Raw genomic sequence first — 20,308 nt, forward strand, 5'->3', positions numbered from 1 at the left:
TATCTGTAGGTTACCAACATTATTTCTAGTGACAGGTTCCCTTTAACAATCATGGTTAGTCTAACAAATCGCTGAAATGGCCACTGAATCCAAGCTTCTGCTACTAACACTGAAGTACACTGGCTAATTTTCATTGTGCTGATCCGTACAGGTTTAAAAATATATATATTTTCAATTTGTTGAATGAAAAGCACAATGACACCAGACAAATAATAAGTTACATTAATTTCTTGTTATAAATTGTACTAGCAAAAAGTGAGCACAATAAGAGTTAACACAATAGAGAGTACTAATGCAATCGGCAAGTAATCCATTGAAACAACACCTAACATTTACATTGCTGCTCTCTGCTCATTATGCAGGCTTTTGGTTAAATAATGAACAAAATGTATTACAGACGCTGAAGAGAATCCCAAAATTATAAAACAACCCGAAAAGCCCAAAGGAGAGAAAACCGAAAGAAGGATAATATTGACAATTCTAAAGGGCACAGTCTGACGGAGGCTGTTCTTGCTACACCTGATCAAATATGCACCATGCAAGGGGTGGGAGAGGGGATCAGACTATCGGAAACGACATCCGTATAGAGTATAATGCAATCTAAGGGGAGCACACCACTGGAAAAGACTGAACGCCCATGGTAAATTGAATAAATTCTTGTAATCAGTTCCGCTCCCTCGTAATCTAGGCTTACAGATTCATAGAAATTCCCGATGTGGCTGGACCTGGTCCATTTACACATGGGCTATTCCCATAACACTGTACTGGGCATGATCATGTATGATAGCACCGCAGAGCTGTCAGCAGACGAACAAGAGCTGTCAGAAGACGAACTGCTTCACTAGGCCACCTATAGAAAAGGGTCTACAAGACATAACCAAAAATGGCTGGCCATCCTAAGATACCATCTTTAAAATTTGATAATTTATGCAGTTCTCAAAAGCATTATTTAAGCCTTCCTTAAAGTGGTTTTCCAGCCTTAGGGCGCAAGTCTCCTGTCACTATGTGAAATATGTAAATCGCCCTCTCCTGGTGCCCGAGAAACCTTACAGCGCAGATTCACAAGTCTGCATTCATATAGAATGACTGCACAGTTATAGCCTAAGGTCAGACAACCCCTTTAAGGACCAGGTTTGTTTGTTACTTATTGAGCCAGATTTTCAAGATTCTGGCTATAGTATGGCTATAGTTAATAACAATGGTGTAACATTTATGCAGCCAAGTAATGAAACTTTTTTGTAACATTCTTCTATATTTATGTGGTAAGAATAGGACACCAAGATTTGAAGAAAAAGAACAGTTTTGGAATTTTTTTATACATACCGTACATATATTTCAACCTCAATATACGGTAGGTCTCATGATATATATACACATTTATTCATATATCGTATTTTGCGGATTATAAGACGTACCCCAAATTTTGTGGAAAAAAAAGTTAATAAAATGATTGCGCTTCGTATAATCCATGTGTCTTATTGCTTAAAGGGGGTGCAGCTACAGTGGAGCAGGGTCGCTGCTGGCTGAAGCAGAAGTCAGGCGATTCTGCGAACCCCAGGCTGAGAAGGGGTGCTCAGAGGTGCGGGACTACGGGTGTTCAGCCGACATTTTGTGAAAGCCCAGAGCCCCTGCACGTCCATGGTTTACATTGCAGTGGACTACAGGAAAATCGCCACCAGTGGCAGCGCATGCGCAATTTGAGATCTCCCGACTTCTTACCGGTAAGTAACCAAGTCTCTCTCGATCCCGCATGACCGCACCATGTGAAAATTCCAAAGAAATAAAAAAATCATGGAAGGGTGGGACCACAGCCTGTAGAGCCTTTCTCCCAAAGGTAAGGTCAGAAGAGGAACTCCTATCCAGTCTATAAATAATTATAGAAAGTGGAAGGAGAAGACCAGGTTGTCACCATACAAATCTGCTCAATTGAAACATCCGATCTCTACGCCTATGACGTTGCCACAGCCCTTATGGAGTGAGTCTTCAAATCTTCTGGAACTGCTTTGCCACTTTGAAGCACAATTGTGCACTTTGAAGCCTTAAGATCTTTCCTGGGTCTCTGGAAGGATACAAATAATGAACTATCCTTCTTCCAAGCTTCTGTAACAGACAGGTATCTAACTAGACATTTTTAAACATCTAGAGTATGAAGTTCTTCTTCTGTTTTTGGGGGGCTACGGAAAAAAGGAAGACGGACTACGGTACCTCCTGTGTTCTATGAAATTGGGAAGCTACTTTAGGTAGGTAGGTAGGTTGGATCAGGCTTCAAAATGACTGTCTTCTAGGATTTGCATACATGGTGGAACTATAGAAAGGGGCTGCATACCACTGACCCTACAATCAGATGTTAAAGCTACTAGGATGGCCATTTTAAGTGAAAGAATCTTAAGAAACTCTATAGGCTCCAATGGCATATTTGTCATGTTTGTTAGGACCAAATTTAAATCCCATGGCGCTAAGCTTTCTAGCAAAATGGATCTAGATATAGATGAAGATCTGATAAAGGTCGAGACCCAATGATTTTTTTGCCAAGTCACAAACATACGGAGCTGCCAGTGCTGACACCTGGACTTTAAAGGGTACTGGAGGACAGGCCTAACTCCAGAATACGAATAACTGGTTGCCCCATCCCCTCTATTCTATGAAAACTTCCTCCAAGTTCTTGGAGATTTTTTTCAGTAGCTGCTTTTCTACTCTGAAGTAGGGTGGAAATAAGATTAGGCGAAACCCCGTTTTTTTTCTTAAAAGTGGCTTCTCAAATTTCACGCCGCTAATGTAGCTACTTGTGGATAGTGCACCAGCCCCTATGAGAGAAGATTTGGAATCTCTGGAAGCACACGTTTCGGTGACAGACATTAACCATGAAAACCATGGTCTTCTGGGCTAAAAGGGAGCTATCAGAATAATTCTTGCTGTGTCTTCCCTGATCTTTGTTAAAACTAATGGGAATAGGGCTACTGGTGGAAAGGCGTACCCTAGGTCATAATCCCACAGGATCAGGAAGGCATCTACCACTTGGGGACCCTCCCTGGGATTCAGAGAACAGAATCTGATCACTTTTTTTTTGTTCTATTGACAAACAGATCTATATCTGGGAGGCCCCACATCTGTACTATCTGGCTGAAGATTTAGCTCTCAGTTCCCTTGTCTAAGGCTGTTGCAGTTTAGGAAGCCCTCCTTGATGTTTTCTTTTAGGCTATGTGCCCAAGTTGCAGAAATGCTGCGGAAATGCCTGCAGCATTTCCGCAACTGCCTGCTGCAGGTCAAACGCATGCGGAATTTGCATTCGTTTTCTGGCAAAACACAAGCGTTTTGCCAGCGTTTTTAGCTTGCAGAATGCTTGCGTTTTCCAAGCGATTTGAAGCATCGCTTGGAAAAGTGACTGACAGGCTGGTCACACAAGCATAGTGCTTGACAAGTGTGACCAACTTTTTACTATTGATGCTGCCTATGCAACATCAATGGTAAAAGATAGAATGTAAAATATATATATATATATATACATATACATATATATATATATATACATATATATATATATACATATATATATATATACATACATACATACATACATACATACATACATACATACATATATATATATATATATATACACACACATACACATACTCACCTTCCGACAGCCTCCGATCTCCTCAGCGGCGCTCCCGGTACGTTCCGTTCCCAGGGATGCTTTGCGTGAAGGACCTTTGTGACGTCACGGTAACGTGACCGCAACGTCATCCCAGGTGATTCGCGCAATACATCACTGGGAACGGAAGCCGCCGCGTGCACCGCTGAGAGCCGGGAGGACTCCGAGGGCCATCAGAAGGTGAGGATATCACTATTTTGTATTTTAATTCTTGTTTTTACAGAAATGAGGAGACTCTCCTCAAGACCCGGGTACCATCCGCACATGAAGCGCTCACTTTACGCATGGCGGGCATAGCCACATGCGTAAAGTGAGCGTGTCAATGCAATCCTTTGGAAGCGGAATCGCCGCGATTCTGCAGAAATAATGAACATGCTGTGGATTATACCGCTATGCGATTCCGCAGCGGGAAAATCTGCAGTATGGGCACAGCAACTGCGGAATCCCATAAGATTGCATGGGAATGTGGTTTTTAAGCGTTTCCGCTGCCGCAAAAAAACGCGGCAGAAGCGCATAAAAAACGCAACGTGGGCACACAGCCTTATACTAACTCCATTAGTTGAAATAAGCAACCTGCCACCACCACCTACAATTTTCAGGTACGCCAACCCTGCTAACCTTTTTCCTCGTCAAGAACAAGAAACCAATTGATGTGAGGGAAGGGTACCGCCTTTTTATCCTGTAGAATTCCCTGTCCTTGAAGGGTGAATCCCCTCTCATGGTGCTGTCATGGGTGATCGAGAAATCATTTGTTTTTAGCGTGGCCATATTCTGAGCCATGCACCATGCATTTTACAATTTTCTGTCAATGGATCTATGTGAGGGCTTTTTTTTTTTTTTTTTTTTTTCAGGACGAGATGTTTTCACCAATACCATTTTTTGGGTACATACAATTTTTTTGTGAGGCTAGACTAGCAAAACCCATCAATTCTGTTTTGTTTTTTTTTGTTTCCTTATGGCGTGCACCATATGGGATAAATACAAGGTGGGCCATTTATATGGATACACCGAAATAAAACGGGAATGGTTGGTGATATCAACTTCCTGTTTGTGGCACATTAGTATATGGGAGGGGGAAAACTTTTCAAGATGGGTGGTGACCATGGCGGCCATTTTGAAGCTGGCCATTTTTTAATGCAAATAAATGGCCCACAAAGTTGTATCCATATAAATGGCCCACCCTGTATGTTGATTTTAGAACATCAATCCTAGCAGTTACAGCAGGAGCCTGGCTGTAACAGTCAGACCCCTGTAGCCGATAGCACCAGTGGAGAAGCTGTACTGTGCGACCAGCATGACATATATCCATCATAGAGCACTAAATGACATGTCAGAGCTGATATAGCCGTCAATCAGTGTTAAGGGGTTAAATCAATACATCTTAAAAACTTTTATATCTCATGAGATAACAATTCCTAGACATCTTTTATTAGAATTCTGTTCAAATTTCTGGGGCGTATAACTTTGGATCTATATAGGGAAGAAAAAAAAAAAAAAGGGCTTACAAAAGGGTATTATACGTTCAGTGTGGCCTTAATCAATCTTACACTGTCCAATCGGTCCTGACTAGAGGAGCGAATATTTAAAGATTCGGTGTGGATTACGATCAGCGTATTTGCAATATTCAGCGAAAATAGATGAAAGGCATTTGGAGTCCAGACGAGCAAATATGTTTGGAAACGATCATCAAACAAAATCGGCACGAATACAGTACAAATATGGCAAATTTGTCTTCGGCTATCGTTTTCCGAACATATTCGCTCATCTCTAGTCCTGACAGGGTCAGTGACACGCCTATGATTATATTGACAACTGGGTGTTACTATTCACCTTCTCAAACTTTAGATAGGAATAATAGAAATCTGCATTGTAACGTTCCTTTAACCCCTTCATGACCCAGCCTATTTTGGCCTTAATGACCTTGCCGTTTTTTGCAATTCTGACCAGTGTCCCTTTATGAGGTAATAACTCAGGAACGCTTCAACGGATCCTAGCGATTCTGAGATTGTTTTTTCATGACATATTGGGCTTCATGTTAGTGGTAAATTTAGGTCGATAATTTCTGAGTTTATTTGTGAAAAAAACGGAAATTTGGCAAAAATTTTGAAAATTTTCACATTTTGAATTTTTATTCTGTTAAACCAGAGAGTTATGTGACACAAAATAGTTAATAAATAACATTTCCCACATGTCTACTTTACATCAGCACAATTTTGGAAACAAATTTTTTTTTTGCTAGGAAGTTATAAGGGTTAAAATTTGACCAGTGATTTCTCATTTTTACAACAAAATTTACAAAACCATTTTTTTAGGGACCACCTCACATTTGAAGTCAGTTTGAGGGTTCTATATGGCTGAAAATACCCAAAAGTGACACCATTCTAAAAACTGCACCCCTCAAGGTGCTCAAAACCACATTTAAGAAGTTTATTAACCCTTCAGGTGTTTCACAGCAGCAGAAGCAACATGGAAGTAAAAAATGAACATTTAACTTTTTAGTCACAAAAATGATCTTTTAGCAACAATTTTTTTATTTTCCCAAGGGTAAAAGGAGAAACTGGACACGAACGTTGTTGTCCAATTTGTCCTGAGTACGCTGATACCTCATATGTGGGGGTAAACCACTGTTTGGGCGCACGGCAGGGCTCGGAAGGGAAGGAGCGCCATTTGACTTTTTGAATGAAAAATTGGCTCCAATCTTTAGCGGACACCATGTCGCGTTTGGAGAGCCCCCGTGTGCCTAAACATTGGAGCTCCCCCACAAGTGACCCCATTTTGGAAACTAGACCCCCCAAGGAACTTATCTAGAAGCATAGTGAGCACTTATAACCCCCAGGTGCTTCACAAATTGATCCGTAAAAATGAAACAGTACTTTTTTTTCACAAAAAAATTATTTTAGCCTCAATTTTTTCATTTTCACATGGGCAACAGGATAAAATGGACCCTAAAATTTGTTGGGCAATTTCTCCTGAGTACGCCGATACCTCATATGTGGGGGTAAACCACTGTTTGGGTGCACGGCAAGGCTCGGAAGGGGAGGCGTGCCATTTGACTTTTTGAATGGAAAATTAGCTCCAATCGTTAGCGGACACCATGTCGCGTTTGGAGAGCCCCTGTGTGCCTAAACATTGGAGCTCCCCTACAAGTGACCCCATTTTGGAAACTAGACCTCCCAAGGAACTAATCTAGATGTGTGGTGAGCACTTTGAACCCCCAAGTGCTTCACAGAAGTTTATAACGCAGAGCCATGAAAATAAAAAATAATTTTTCTTTTCTCAAAAATGATTTTTTAGCCCACAATTTTTTATTTTCCCAAGGGTAACAAGAGAAATTGGACCCCAAAAGTTGTTGTCCAGTTTCTCCTGAGTACGCTGATACCCCATATGTGGGGGTAAACCACTGTTTGGGCACATGCCGGGGCTCGGAAGGGAAGTAGTGACGTTTTGAAATGCAGACTTTGATGGAATGCTCTGCGGGCGTCAGGTTGCGTTTGCAGAGCCCCTGATGTGCCTAAACAGTAGGAACTCCCCACAAGTGACTTCATTTGTGAAACTAGATCCCCCAAGGGAACTTATCTAGATGTGTGATGAGCACTTTGAACCCCCAAGTGCTTCACAGAAGTTTATAACGCAGAGCCGTGAAAATAATAAATGTGTTTCCTTTCCTCAAACATATTTTTTTAGCCCAGAATTTTTTATTTTCCCAAGGGTAACAGGAGAAATTTGACCCCAAAAGTTGTTGTCCAGTTTCTCCTGAGTACGCTGATACCCCATATGTGGGGGTAAACCACTGTTTGGGCACATGCCGGGGCTCGGAAGGGAAGTAGTGACGTTTTGGAATGCAGACTTTGATGGAATGGTCTGCGGGCATCATGTTACGTTTGCAGAGCCCCTGATATGCCTAAACAGTAGAAACCCCCCACAAGTGACCCCATTTTGGAAACTTTCTTTCTTTCTTTTGGAATCTTTTCTTTCCTCAAAAAAGATGTTTTAGCAAGCAATTTTTTATTTTCACAAGGGTAACAGGAGAAATTAGACCCCAATATTTGTTGCCCAGTTTGTCCTGAGTACGCTGGTACCCCATATGTGGGGGTAAACCACTGTTTGGGCGCACGTCGGGGCTTGGAAGGGAGGGAGCACCATTTGACTTTTTGAACGCAAGATTGGCTGGAATCAATGGTGGCGCCATGTTGCGTTTGGAGACCCCTGATGTGCCTAAACAGTGGAAACCCCTCAATTCTAACTTCAACACTAACCCCAACACACCCCTAATCCTAATCCCAACTGTAGCCATAACCCTAATCACAACCCTAACCCCAACACACCCCTAACCACAACCCTAACCCCAACACACCCGTAACCCTAATTCCAACCCTAACCCTAATCCTAACCCTAATCCCAACCCTAACCCTAATCCCAACCCTAACCACAACTGTAACCCCAACACACCCCTAACCCTATCCGTAACCCTAACCACAAGCCTAATCTTAACACTATTTCCAACCCTAGCCCTAATTCCAACCCTAACTCTAATTCCAACCCTAACCCTAAGGCTATGTGCCCACGTTGCGGATTCGTGTGAGATTTTTCCGCACGATTTTTGAAAAATCTGCAGGTAAAAGGCACTGCGTTTTACCTGCGGATTTCCAGTGTTTTTTTGTGCGGATTTTACCTGCGGATTCCTATTGAGGAACAGGTGTAAAACACTGCGGAATCCGCACAAAGAATTGACATGCTGCGGAAAATACAACGCAGCGTTTCTGCACGGAATTTTCCGCACCATGGGCACAGCGGATTTGGTTTTCCATAGGTGTACATGGTACTGTAAACCTGATGGAAAACTGCTACGAATTCGCAGTGGCCAATCCGCTGTGGATCCGCGGCCAATCCGCAGCCAAATCCGCACTGTGTGCACATGCCATAACCCTACCCCAACCCCTAACCCTACCCCTACCCCTACCACTAACCCTAGTTCTAACCCTAACCCTAGTGGAAAAAGAAAAAAAATATTTTCTTTATTTCATTATTGTACCTACCTATGGGGGTGATAAAGGGGGGGGGGGGGGTTATTTATTATTTTTTTATTTTGATCGCTGTGATAGAACCTATCACAGCGATCAAAATGTACTTGTAACGAATCTGCCGGCCGGCAGATTCGGCGGGCGCACCGCGCATGCGCCCGCCATTTTGGAAGATGGCGGCGCCCATGGAGAAGACGGATGCACACCAGGAGCCTCGGTAAGTATAAGGGGGGGGAGATCGGGGCACGGGGGGGCGTCGGAGCACGGGGGGGTGGCATAGGTGCACGGGGGGAGCGGACAGGAGGACGTGGGAGCGGAGCACAAGACGGAGGGGAGCGGAGCACAGATCGGTGGCTTGGGGTGCGATCGGTGGGGTGGGGGGGTCACATAAGTGTTTCCAGCCATGGCCGATGATATTGCAGCATCGGCCATGGCTGGATTGTAATATTTCACCAGTTTTTTTAGGTGAAATATTACAAATCGCTCTGATTGGCTGTTGAAAGTGAAACAGCCAATCAGAGCGATCGTAGCCACGGGGGGGTGAAGCCACCCCCCCTGGGCTGAAGTACCACTCCCCCTGTCCCTGCAGATCGGGCGAAATTGGAGTTAACCCTTTCACCCGATCTGCAGGGACGCGATCATTCCATGACGCCACATAGGCGTCACAGGTCGGATTGGCACCGACTTTCATGACGCCTACGTGGCGTCAAAGGTCGGGAAGGGGTTAACCCTCCGTCAGGGGCAACTGATCTGGCAGGCGCAGCTCACTTAGTTTCATTTCTCTATTTTCAGTGGTTTGTCTGGGAAACACCATCCTCCCAGTACCTTCCTAACTTTAAAGGCTGTGTGAAACCTGAGAAGCCTCTTGTGCTGCAGAGCTGCAGGAGATCAGATATCAGTGTTTTGGCTTCTCAGGCTCATTGCCCCTGAACGCGTCACACATTTGACGATTAGAATTTGCTGTTTTTATTCATCCCAATTGTTTTTTTAGCTTGTTTTATGAATAGCTAGTGCTAAATTTGTGGATTTGTCATAAAAGGTTTTGTTAGAAATAAGATTGTGCTTCTCAGGCACATTGCGCCCTAACACATATTCTCTCTCTTGCTTCAGCTTTTCTTCTGAAATGGCGAGGAGAATATTTGACTTGTCCAATGCCCTTCATGTTGAGCAAGTGCAAAATATACTGATTGATGATGAGACAGACCTCTTACAGCTAGAAGATTTAGGGGAAGAAAGTGACATTGCTTCAGAAGATGATGTGGAAGAATGTCCAGATGTGTCTGATACAGATCAAGATGGAGAGAGTGAGGAGGATGCTCAAGACATAGAAACATATTACTTTTCTGGTTATTAAACATTTTTTTCCACCTGATTATGTGTATTCTCATTTATTACATTCCTATTAAGGTAACTGATCACTTTTAGAGCATTGAAATTTTTTAAAAAGGAAAATATAGCCAATTTTCTAGCCTGTGCCGGACAGGCGCAATGCCCCTAAACTCGTTATGAAACATATTGCCCCTGACGAAGGGTTAAGAAAAGGCACTTGAGAATTTATATTTTATAGAAAAATATAATTACATAGAAAAACAAATTGGACAGGTTCTCTTTAGATGTATGGATGTCAGGAAACTGCAGTCACTTTTTAGTCTGCAAAATAGAATACGCATTGTGACACACATCGTACTGTAAGAATCCCTCTAAAGACCCCGTCTCACTAAGCGATTTACCAACGATCACGACCAGCGATACGACCTGGCCGTGATCGTTGGTAAGTCGCTGTGTGGTCGCTGGGGAGCTGTCACACAGACCGCTCTCTCCAGCGACCAACGATCAGGGGAACGACTTCGGCATCGTTGAAACTGTCTTCAACGATGCCGAAGTCCCCCTGCAGCACCCGGGTAACCAGGGTAAACATCGGGTTACTAAGCGCAGGGCCGCGCTTAGTAACCCGATGTTTACCCTGGTTACCAAAAAAAACAAACAGTACATACTTGCCTTTCGGTGTCCGTCAGGTCCCTTTGCCGTCTGCTTCCTGCTCTGACTGAGCCCCCGTACAGTGAGAGCAGAGCGCAGCGGTGACGTCACTGCTGTGCTCTCACTTCTCACTGTACGGCCGGCAGTCAGTGAGAGCAGGAAGCAGACGGCAAGGGACCTGACGGACATCAGAAGGCGAGTATGTACTGTTTGTTTTTTTTTACATTTACGCTGGTAACAAGGGTAAACATCGGGTTACTAAGCGTGGCCCTGCGCTTAGTAACCCGATGTTTACCCTGGTTACCAGTGAAGACATCGCTGGATCGGTGTCACACACACCGATTCAGCGATGTCAGCGGGGCCTCAACGACCAAAAAAAGGTCCAGGCCATTCCGACACGACCAGCGATCTCGCAGCAGGGGCCTGATCGCTGGTACGTGTCACACATAGCGAGATCGCTACTGAGGTCGCTGTTGCGTCACAAAACTTGTGAGCAGATCTCGCTAGCGATCTCGCTATGTGAGACGGGGCCTTAAGTGTTCAACATAACTTTACAGATAGTGCTGTAAAAAAAAAAAAAAGAAAGAAAGTGATGTTTATAAATCCTGACGCCATGTGCAGCATTGTTTGCAAAGCACAAAGTATAACAGAACTAAATTTACAGAGGAACATCACCAAAGCCCATTCTCAGATCGAGCCTTGCTTCTACACTGCAGTATGGCAGGTGCAAATGCCATAAGGAATACTCTGACCTTTCTAAGCCACCTGCTACTGGAAATCTGTATTAGCCTCTAAGGACATGAGACGAAACAGAAAAAGACTCGTGCTGTCATTATGTTCACTAACATATGATCTTACATAACAAAAGAAAGAAAAAAAATTATATATATACACACACACACACACACACACGTACATACATATACATATATATATATATATATATATATATATACACACACACACTTTTTAATTAAAGTATAGTAGAATAGCAAACAAGTTACATTAGACATTTAGATTAAGATCAAGTTTAGTTTCACACCACCTCTCTAAACTGACGATTAATGGGAATCTTTCAGCATCTTTTGCTATGGAATCTGAAAGCAGCACGGTGTAGGGGCTGAGAACCTGATTTCAGCGATGTGTCACTTACTGGGCTTTTTGCTATTGTTCCAAGTTTTTGGGCTGTGTGGGCACTTATTTTTTGTGCCCTGTGCTGACGTTTCTACTGATCCCATTTGTGGGGAAGACACAATTATTGCCTGTTACTACATTGTTGTGGAAAGCAAAAAAAAAAAAAAAAGTGGTTTTTTGTTTGTTTTATTTTTAATTGGTCAAAAGGGAGGTGATAAACTTTTTTTTTTCCTTATTTTTAAAAACATTTTTTTAACTTATTACTGTATTTAATAGTCCCCTTACGGGAATTAAAGCTGTGATTGTCTTATCGCTTGTAGGGATTTTAGTGCACCAGGTTAGCTTTCACAGAAAAATCGTCATGACAAGCACGGAGGTCTTCAGCAGACCATCGACTGTAATGGCAACCCTTGGGCGGTCATGTCACAGGCACATGTTAAAAGCCCCAGTCAGAAACTGATGGCAGCATTTAACAGGTTAACAGCCGCGGGCAGATTAAATCAGCCATCATCTGCTTGGAAAGGAGCGGGCTCGGCATGCGTGCCACCCATCAAAGGCAGGAACACGACATAGAATGGAAAAGTCAGACGTCATGAAAGGGATAAAAAATGCACAGCACAAAGTTATATTTATGATTCTATGAATAAACAACAAAAACAAACAAAAACAGAAGTAAACTAGAAGGGAGACTCTAAATGGCTAAATATGCGATCTAACCAATAACTCACTGTAATACTTACATTTTATATTATTCAGGATGTCTTTCAGTTGGCTAAAATTGTGCAGCAAGGGGTCCTGCTCTTCATCCTAAAAGAGTGAAATAAAAATAGCCACCATTACTAGGAAGCCAAATCTCAGACTGAAATATAATTAGGTAAATGGATTAAAAAGAGAATGGGAAATGTAAAAGAAGGAGGATTCATTTCCCTACTACTGAATTCAACTTTTGGAATTTAGCCCCTTCCCAACATTCATGGTCGGCTGGTACTCATCGACCTTTGACGTATGGATAAGTCATGGCAATTTTGTGCGCACAAAGGCTGTGCACACGAGAGTTGCCGGGTGTCAGCTGATTCGGACAGCTGACACCCGGCACTCAGTACTGAAGCAGTGGCCACACCACTCCCGGGACTTTAACCCCCTAAATACTGGGATATCGATCACAGTATTTAGCAGGCAAGCAGAGGGATGGAGCCTTCTCTGCTCTCTAATCGGAATCATCGCGAGGGACCGATCGTTGCCATGGTGACCCGATGTTGTTACTTCCAGGTCACCAGAGCTAGCAAAATTGGTACAACATGCTCAGAGCAAGGTGTAGCAAGTTTGTCGGTGCAGCAAGTTTGTCGGTGTAGCACTGACAGTTTGTAAAGCATTGCAAAGTCGCTGCTTTGCTATGGTTTACAAATGATCAGACTGTAAAAAGTGAAAGTCCCATAGTGGGACAAAGTAAAGAAGTAAAAAAAAAAAATATGTCAAACTTAAAAATTCTATATACACAGACTCACATACATACACACCCATAAATACATTTTTATGGAAAAGAACAAAAAAATACACATATTTGGTATCGCCAAGTCCAGAACGATTCAACCTAAGACTGGCCCACTAGTTAACCACTTTAGTGTACAGCGCAAAAAGAAAGAAAAAAAAGGCAAAAAACTATGCTTTATCAGCATACTGCCGAACAAAAGGTGGAATAAAGCGCGATTAAAAAGATGAAAGTAAATAAAACTGGTATTGCTGAAAATGTCATGTAGTCCCACAAAAATCAAGCCGCCATACAGCTCCATCAGCAGAAAAATAAAAAAAAAAGAAATCATAGCTCTCAGAATAAACCAATGCAAAAATATTTATTCTATAAAATAGTTTTTAAAGTGTAAACTCACGAAAAATAGCGCTATTTTGAGAGAGAATTTTTTTCTGAATACTTGCTACGGCACAGGTGCCTGCTGAATGTGATTTTTTTTTAATTTTATTCTTCAAAACATATTATATTCAGTATGTAACATAGAGGACAGGTCACTGAGGGATCAGTGTTCTGTCATCAGCCATCAGTTTGAATAGCTAAGCAGAGCACCACATAGAGACACACACACCCCAGGCACGGGAATCTCTAACTAAACCAAGGGATCATTTTACTCAGTATAATGGCGCCAATCTGATACTGTCTGTAGGTTACTGAGCACTATCCGACTGACAGGTTCCTGTTAAGGGCATAAAATTCAAAAGTTTGAAAAAAGCTATTTTCACCAAATTTTCCAATTTTTGCAAATAAACACTAGTCATATAGAAAAAATTTTTAACAATATCGTGAAGTTGAATATGTCACGAGAAAACACCCTCAGAATCAGTGGGATCAGAAGCGTTCCAGAATTGTTACCTCAAAGTGGTCAGAATTGTAAAATTGGCCTGGTCATGAAAGTGAAAACTGGCTTGGGGTTGAAGTGTTAAGCGAAAACTGCATTGACATTCTCTTTCTGTGACCATGACATCATCACCGGTCCTTCTGCACCTCTGTTGCTGAAGAACACGTCCCCAGAGAAGACCAAAACAGGCTGTGTGATATGATAAGGCGTGTAATGACACAGCTCTGCTGTCCATGTCACAAAGATCTTGCTACTTGCATCCACGGTGATTAAGCGGGAAAGAAGCAGAACAGCACTTCTATGCATCTATGCAAGCATCAGAGAATAAGGCCCTAATAAGGCTACTTTCACACTAGCGTTTTTTTTCAATACGTCGCAATGCGTCCTTTTGGCAAAAAAACGCATCCTGCAAGAGTGCTTGCAGGATGCGTTTTTCCCCATTGACTAACATTAGCGACGCATTTGCGACGCATTGACACACGTCGCAACCGTCGTGCGACGGTTGCGCCGTGTTGTGGCGGACCGTCGGCTGCAAAAAATGCTACATGTAACATTTTTTGCTGCCGACGGTCCGCTTTTTCTGACCGCGCATGCGCGGCCGGAACTCCGCCCCTACCTCCCCGCACCTCACAATGGGGCAGCGGATGCGCTGGAAAAATGATAATTACTTACGGGTAATTTGATTTTCCAGATCCATGACAGCACTGGTACATGAGAGATGGTCCCGCCCCCAAGAACAGGAAACCTGCACAGGAGATAAAAGATGGGGGCGGCACCTCTCTCCTCAGTTTGTTTACAGAGAATGTAAGGTAACCGCTATGTTAGTTTTAGGCATATATAAATTATACTTAACTCTTAAGACTATTTATCTATTGTTATGTTAAGTGGTTATTACCCCATCTTTCGCTTGTGGTTTTTTTTTTTGTTTTTTTTTTGTTTTTGTTTTTAAGATTTTTTTTTTTTTTTTTTGTGAAACACACACCATCACCAAGATAGGGCGGGAACTAGAGCGGTGCTGTCATGGATCTGGAAAATCAAATTACCCGTAAGTAATTATCATTTTTTCCCTTCCCCATGACAGCACCGGTACATGAGAGGAAGAAATAGAAGGAACCTCTAGGGTGGGACAACGGCAGATAGTACTTTCCTACCAAAGGCAAGATCTGATAGCCCCAGATTTAATCTATAATGGCGGAAGAACGTAGAGGGTGAAGACCATACTGCTGCATTACAAATTTGCTCTATCGATGCATTTGCCCTCTCTGCCCAAGATGTGGAAATAGCCCTTGTAGAGTGGGCCGTAACACCAGGTGGAGGGACCTGTCCCGAAGAGGAATAGGAAAGTGATATAGCCATACGGAGCCAACGTGCAATAGTTGATTTTGTGGCCTTTTTTCCCGTTTGCCCCCTGAAAGGAGACAAAAAGGGCTGAAGACTGTCGCCATGGTTTTGTCACTTCTATATATTGAAGGCGGCAACGTCTAACGTCCAAGCAATGGAAGGTTTCTTCTCCCTGGGATTTTGGATTGGCACAAAATGAAGGCAAGACTATCTCCTTGTCCCTGTGAAATTTCGAGTTGACCTTTGGTAAGAAGGCCGGATCAGATTTTATAATTACCCTATCCTCCAGAATTGTAGTATAAGGAGGGTCAATAGATAAAGCCTGAAGCTCACTAATGCGTCTGGCAGAGGTAAGGGCAATCAGGAGAACTGTTTTTAAAGTTAGCGCTTTTTCCGATATGGAGGAAAGAGGCTCGAAGGGAGAGGAGGTCAAGGCGTTTAAAACTAAATTTAAATCCCAGGGAGCGACCTTTGGACGAGGTTTGAATGGTCTGGCTGTAAAAGAGGCCCGAATAAACCTACACACCCAAGGGTGATCAGCCAATCTTTGGTCAAACAAGGCGCTAAGCGCCGAGACTTGCACTTTTAGAGTGCTGGTAGATAATCCCCTCTCCAGACCCTTTTGGAGAAACTCTAGGATTTCAGATATAGGGACTTTCTGAACGGTATCAGTTAACCCTCGGCCCGAGAATTCTAAAAATTTTCCCCATACCTTTTGGTATTTATCAGTTGTGACTTTTTTTCTACTGGACAGTAGGGTAGTAATTAACGGATCCGAGAACCCCTTTGCTAGCAGCAGTCCCCTCTCAAGTTCCAAGCAGTGAGGTGTAGGCTGTGAACCTGAGGATGTGTCACCGGACCCTGGTGCAGAAGGTTTGGAACCTCTGGAAGTATCCACGGGTCCGAGATGGACATGCGTCTGAGCCAAGTGAACCAAGCTCTCTTTGGCCAGAAGGGTGCGATTAAAATTATGCGTGATTTCTCTTCTCGGATCTTCTTCAGGACTGTAGGGATCAATGGGATCGGGGGAAACGCATAGGCTAGATGGAATCTCCATTGGTGTAGTAACGCATCTACTCCTTCCGGGTTCTCTTTCGGGTTTAGAGAGTAGAACCTTTCTACTTTTCGATTCTGCCTTGTGGAGAAAAGATCCACTTGAGGAAGTCCCCAGATTGCACAGATTTCTCCAAATATTCTTTGATTTAGTGACCACTCACCCTGGTGCAGGACGTGACGACTCAGAAAATCTGCGACAAAGTTGTCCGACCCCTTTAAGTGTGTACTCGTGAGGGATAAAAGGTGGTTTTCGGCCCAAAGAAATAGTCTTCCTGCTTCTTCCATTAGGGAACTTGATCTGGTTCCTCCCTGTCGATTTATATACGACACCGTTGTGCTGTTGTCGGACAACACTACTAAATGTTTTCCTTTGAGATCTTCTTCTGTTTGAAGAATTGCTTGCCTTACTGCTGTCAATTCCTTCAGGTTTGAGGAGGCTAATTGCATCTGTGGATCCCATAGACCCTGTAGGATCCGATCTGATAGGTGTGCTCCCCACCCTAACGGGCTCGCATCTGTGGTCAGTATCATCGGATTCTGGATTGACCATGGGACCCCTTTTTTTAGATTCCCGGAATCTAGCCACCAGCTTAGAGAGTCCCGAACATGTTGTGACAATACGATTTTCCGGTTTAGATTGTAGGGTATTCTTGTTTGTTCTGACAGGATCTCCCACTGTAGGTCCCTTGAATGAAGTTGTGCCCATTGGACTGCCGGAATTGTTGCAGTAAGCATGCCTAGGAGGGACATGGCTTCCCTTACCGAGACGTATTGGGCCACCTGTATTTGTGTTATACGTTGTTTTATGGCCTCGACTTTTCTGTCTGGAAGGATACAGACCTGTTTGATTGAATTTAATTGGATCCCCAGGAACTCCTGTATCTGGGCTGGAATCAATCTTGATTTTTTTAAGTTTATTATCCACCCTAGTTTGGTTAGTAGCTCTCGTACTGTTGTAACTGCTTTTATGCAATCTTCTTGATTGTCTGCTATCAGGAGGAAATCGTCTAAATAGGGCACTAGCAGAATGTTCTCTCTCCTTATGAAGGATGCTACTTCCGAAATTATTTTGGTAAAAATACGAGGAGCTACCGATACCCCAAAGGGGAGACATTGGTATTGTAGATGGGTGTAGACCTTCCCCAGCTGCACAACCAACCTCAGGAATTGTTGATGTTCTCTGCTGATCGGCACATGATAATAGGCATCGGTAAGGTCTATCACTGCCATATAACATTCTGGATACAACAGTTTTACCGCCGTTCTCAGAGTCTCCATTTTGAATTTTTCTACCCGGATGAATTTGTTTAATTCTTTTAGGTTGAAAATAGTTCTTAAAGATCCATCCGGTTTTGGAGTGAGGAAAAGGGTGCTGTAAAATCCCCTCCCTACTTCCTGTGGAGGTACCTTTACCAGGACTTTTTTGTCTAAAAGAAGACGAACTTCTTTTTCGAGAACTAACTGGTTCTTTTTGGCCACACGAGTAACTTTTATTCGGTGGGGAGGCAGGGAGATGAAATTTAGTCGTAGGCCGTCTGATAACAAGTTGATTATCCATTGGGACGGCTGTAAGGTTACCCACTGATGGACAAAAAACCGTAACCTTCCTCCCACCTGAAATATGGAGTCATTGTTTGGGATCCGGTTTTGGGGGTTTATTGAAAAGAAACCCTCTTTCTCTTTTCTCCCCCCAGGGTTTTCCCCGTGTGGTTCTATCCGTTGGGCGGCCTCGGCCCCTACCTGATCTTCGAAAGGACCGACGATTGTCATAGCAACGTCGTTTAAAGAAGGGAGGTGGAGGGAAGTGCTTTTTCTTGTCCGCCGCTTTTTCTAAGATCTCATCTAAAGCGCTGCCGAATAAATATTGGCCCTCACAGGGGACCGCACAGAGCTTCACTTTAGATTGGAAATCAGCATTCCAATTTTTTAACCACAATGCCCTTCTACCTGAATTAGAAAGGGCACCCGCCCGGGCAGAAAACCGAACAGAATCAATGGCAGCGTCCGCCAGGAATCCTGCTGCATTTTGAAGTGAAGGGATGACTTCTAGAAGTCTGTCTCTTGGACATTTGTTTTTTTATTTGTTCGCTTAGTTCCTCCAGCCATTTAACCATGGCACGGGCAGTACAAGTAGCCGCTACTCCAGGTTTAAACGCCCAAGTTGAGGCTTCCCAGACTGATTTTAGAAAGGCATCCGCCTTTTTATCTAGGGGGTCTTTTAGGGCCCCCATGTCCTCAAAGGGAAGTGCTATGCCCCTGGAAGTACTTGCGATAGCCGCGTCCAACTTAGGCGCCTTTTCCCATTTCTCGCAAATTTCCTCACTAAAGGGATATTTACGTTTCAAGGCCTGGGGAACTGAAATCCTTTTATTCGGTTTTTTCCATTCTTTTTTAATGAGATTTAGTATGTTATCATGAAATGGGAAAACTTTCCGTTTCCTATCCTCCAAATTACTGAACATAGAGTCCTGAACTGTTTGCTTCTCTTTTGGCGTCTCAACCCCCAGAGTGGACCTGACCAGTTTTAGCAACTTCCCCACATCTTCTGATAAGACATAAGGCACTCTCTTCATCTGAAGAGTCCAGGTCCGAAACCTCCTCGGGCGGAAGCTCACCCAGTTCACCCTCGGATTCTATATCAGATGCCTGGGCAGACATAGAGGGCGGGTTTACGGAGCTCTGCAACCCATGTTGTTTTAACTGCTCCTTTACCGTACATTGTACTTCGCTTCTAACAATATCTTTTATATTCTGAAGCAATGATGATGACTCTTCAGACACAGTTTTCTCTATGCATGAGCGGCATATACGCTTTTCATACGTTTTGGGAAGGCTTCTGTCACAGAGTGCACATACTTTATGCTTTTGTTTAGAGGCAACTTTCTTTCCCTGCATATATACAAAAAACACAATGTCACTGTCATGTCTTTGCCTTACAAAGGCACTCACCCACCGGACCCTCAGTACCACGACAGGCTGTGGGATGTCTGCTGGGATCGCTGATTCCTTCAGATCTGCCATCTTGCAGGAGACTGTTCCCAGCGCCAGCTTGCCGCCTTGTAGTTTTAAATATAGGCGGGCAGGAAGCGGTGTGTGCGTCCCTGAACTTCCTCCCCCCCGGGGAGTGTCAGCACACCGCTTCTTCAGCGTGTAGCGTCACTTCCGGTTACACCAGGAAGTTCCCCATTCAGTCGGCGCCAGCGTCGTGATGGGCACGCTCATTTTTCTCCCCCGGCCCAGCCTCCGGCCAGGAGCGGACGCCGGGGAGTCCGCAGTGGGAAGGACGCACCTGCAGCTCCAGGTATGGAGGCGACGCGCGTACGCCGCCGCCGCTGCTCCCACCGCGGACCTCGGTTCAGAGACCGGCTTAGCGAGGGAGACCTCTCCCCATGCAGCACCGCAGGTTCCCCGCAAGAACAGGAAACCAAACTAAGGAGAGAGGTGCCGCCCCCATCTTTTATCTCCTATGCAGGTTTCCTGTTCTTGGGGGCGGGACCATCTCTCATGTACCGGTGCTGTCATGGGGAAGGGAAAAAATGCATCCGCTGCCCCCGTTGTGCGGCGCAGAGAACGCTAGCGTCGGTAACCTCGGCCCGACGCACTGCGACGGGCCGGGCCCGACGCTAGTGTGAAAGTAGCCTAACTGGCACAGACTTAGAATGATGCATGCTACAGCTGCAGCTCTCACTTCACAGCAGTCAGATCTGCTTTTACGGTCTGTGTTGTGAGATGACAGCTGCAGTGTGTCGTATACATTT

At 43.9% G+C, this 20,308-nt stretch overlaps 1 protein-coding gene and 1 long non-coding RNA gene across 8 annotated transcripts in view; one reads left to right on the forward strand and one right to left on the reverse strand.

Moving 5' to 3' along the window:
* Nucleotides 1-20,308, reverse strand: part of GBF1 (golgi brefeldin A resistant guanine nucleotide exchange factor 1) — a 319,690-nt gene that overhangs the window by 286,954 nt on the left and 12,428 nt on the right. For all 7 annotated transcript variants that reach the window (XM_077259202.1, XM_077259204.1, XM_077259201.1 and 4 more), the window contains exon 3: nt 12,528-12,594. In XM_077259202.1, the coding sequence (XP_077115317.1) occupies nt 12,528-12,594 (67 nt within the window). The remainder of the gene's footprint in view (nt 1-12,527; nt 12,595-20,308) is intronic.
* LOC143770026 (uncharacterized) lies at nt 573-9,826 on the forward strand. Its single transcript, XR_013214523.1, has 3 exons — nt 573-640; nt 1,273-1,351; nt 9,787-9,826. It is a non-coding gene; the product is annotated as an uncharacterized LOC143770026 (long non-coding RNA).

Source organism: Ranitomeya variabilis, chromosome 4 (assembly GCF_051348905.1).
Source record: "Ranitomeya variabilis isolate aRanVar5 chromosome 4, aRanVar5.hap1, whole genome shotgun sequence".
In the NCBI taxonomy this organism is placed as follows: domain Eukaryota; kingdom Metazoa; phylum Chordata; class Amphibia; order Anura; family Dendrobatidae; genus Ranitomeya; species Ranitomeya variabilis.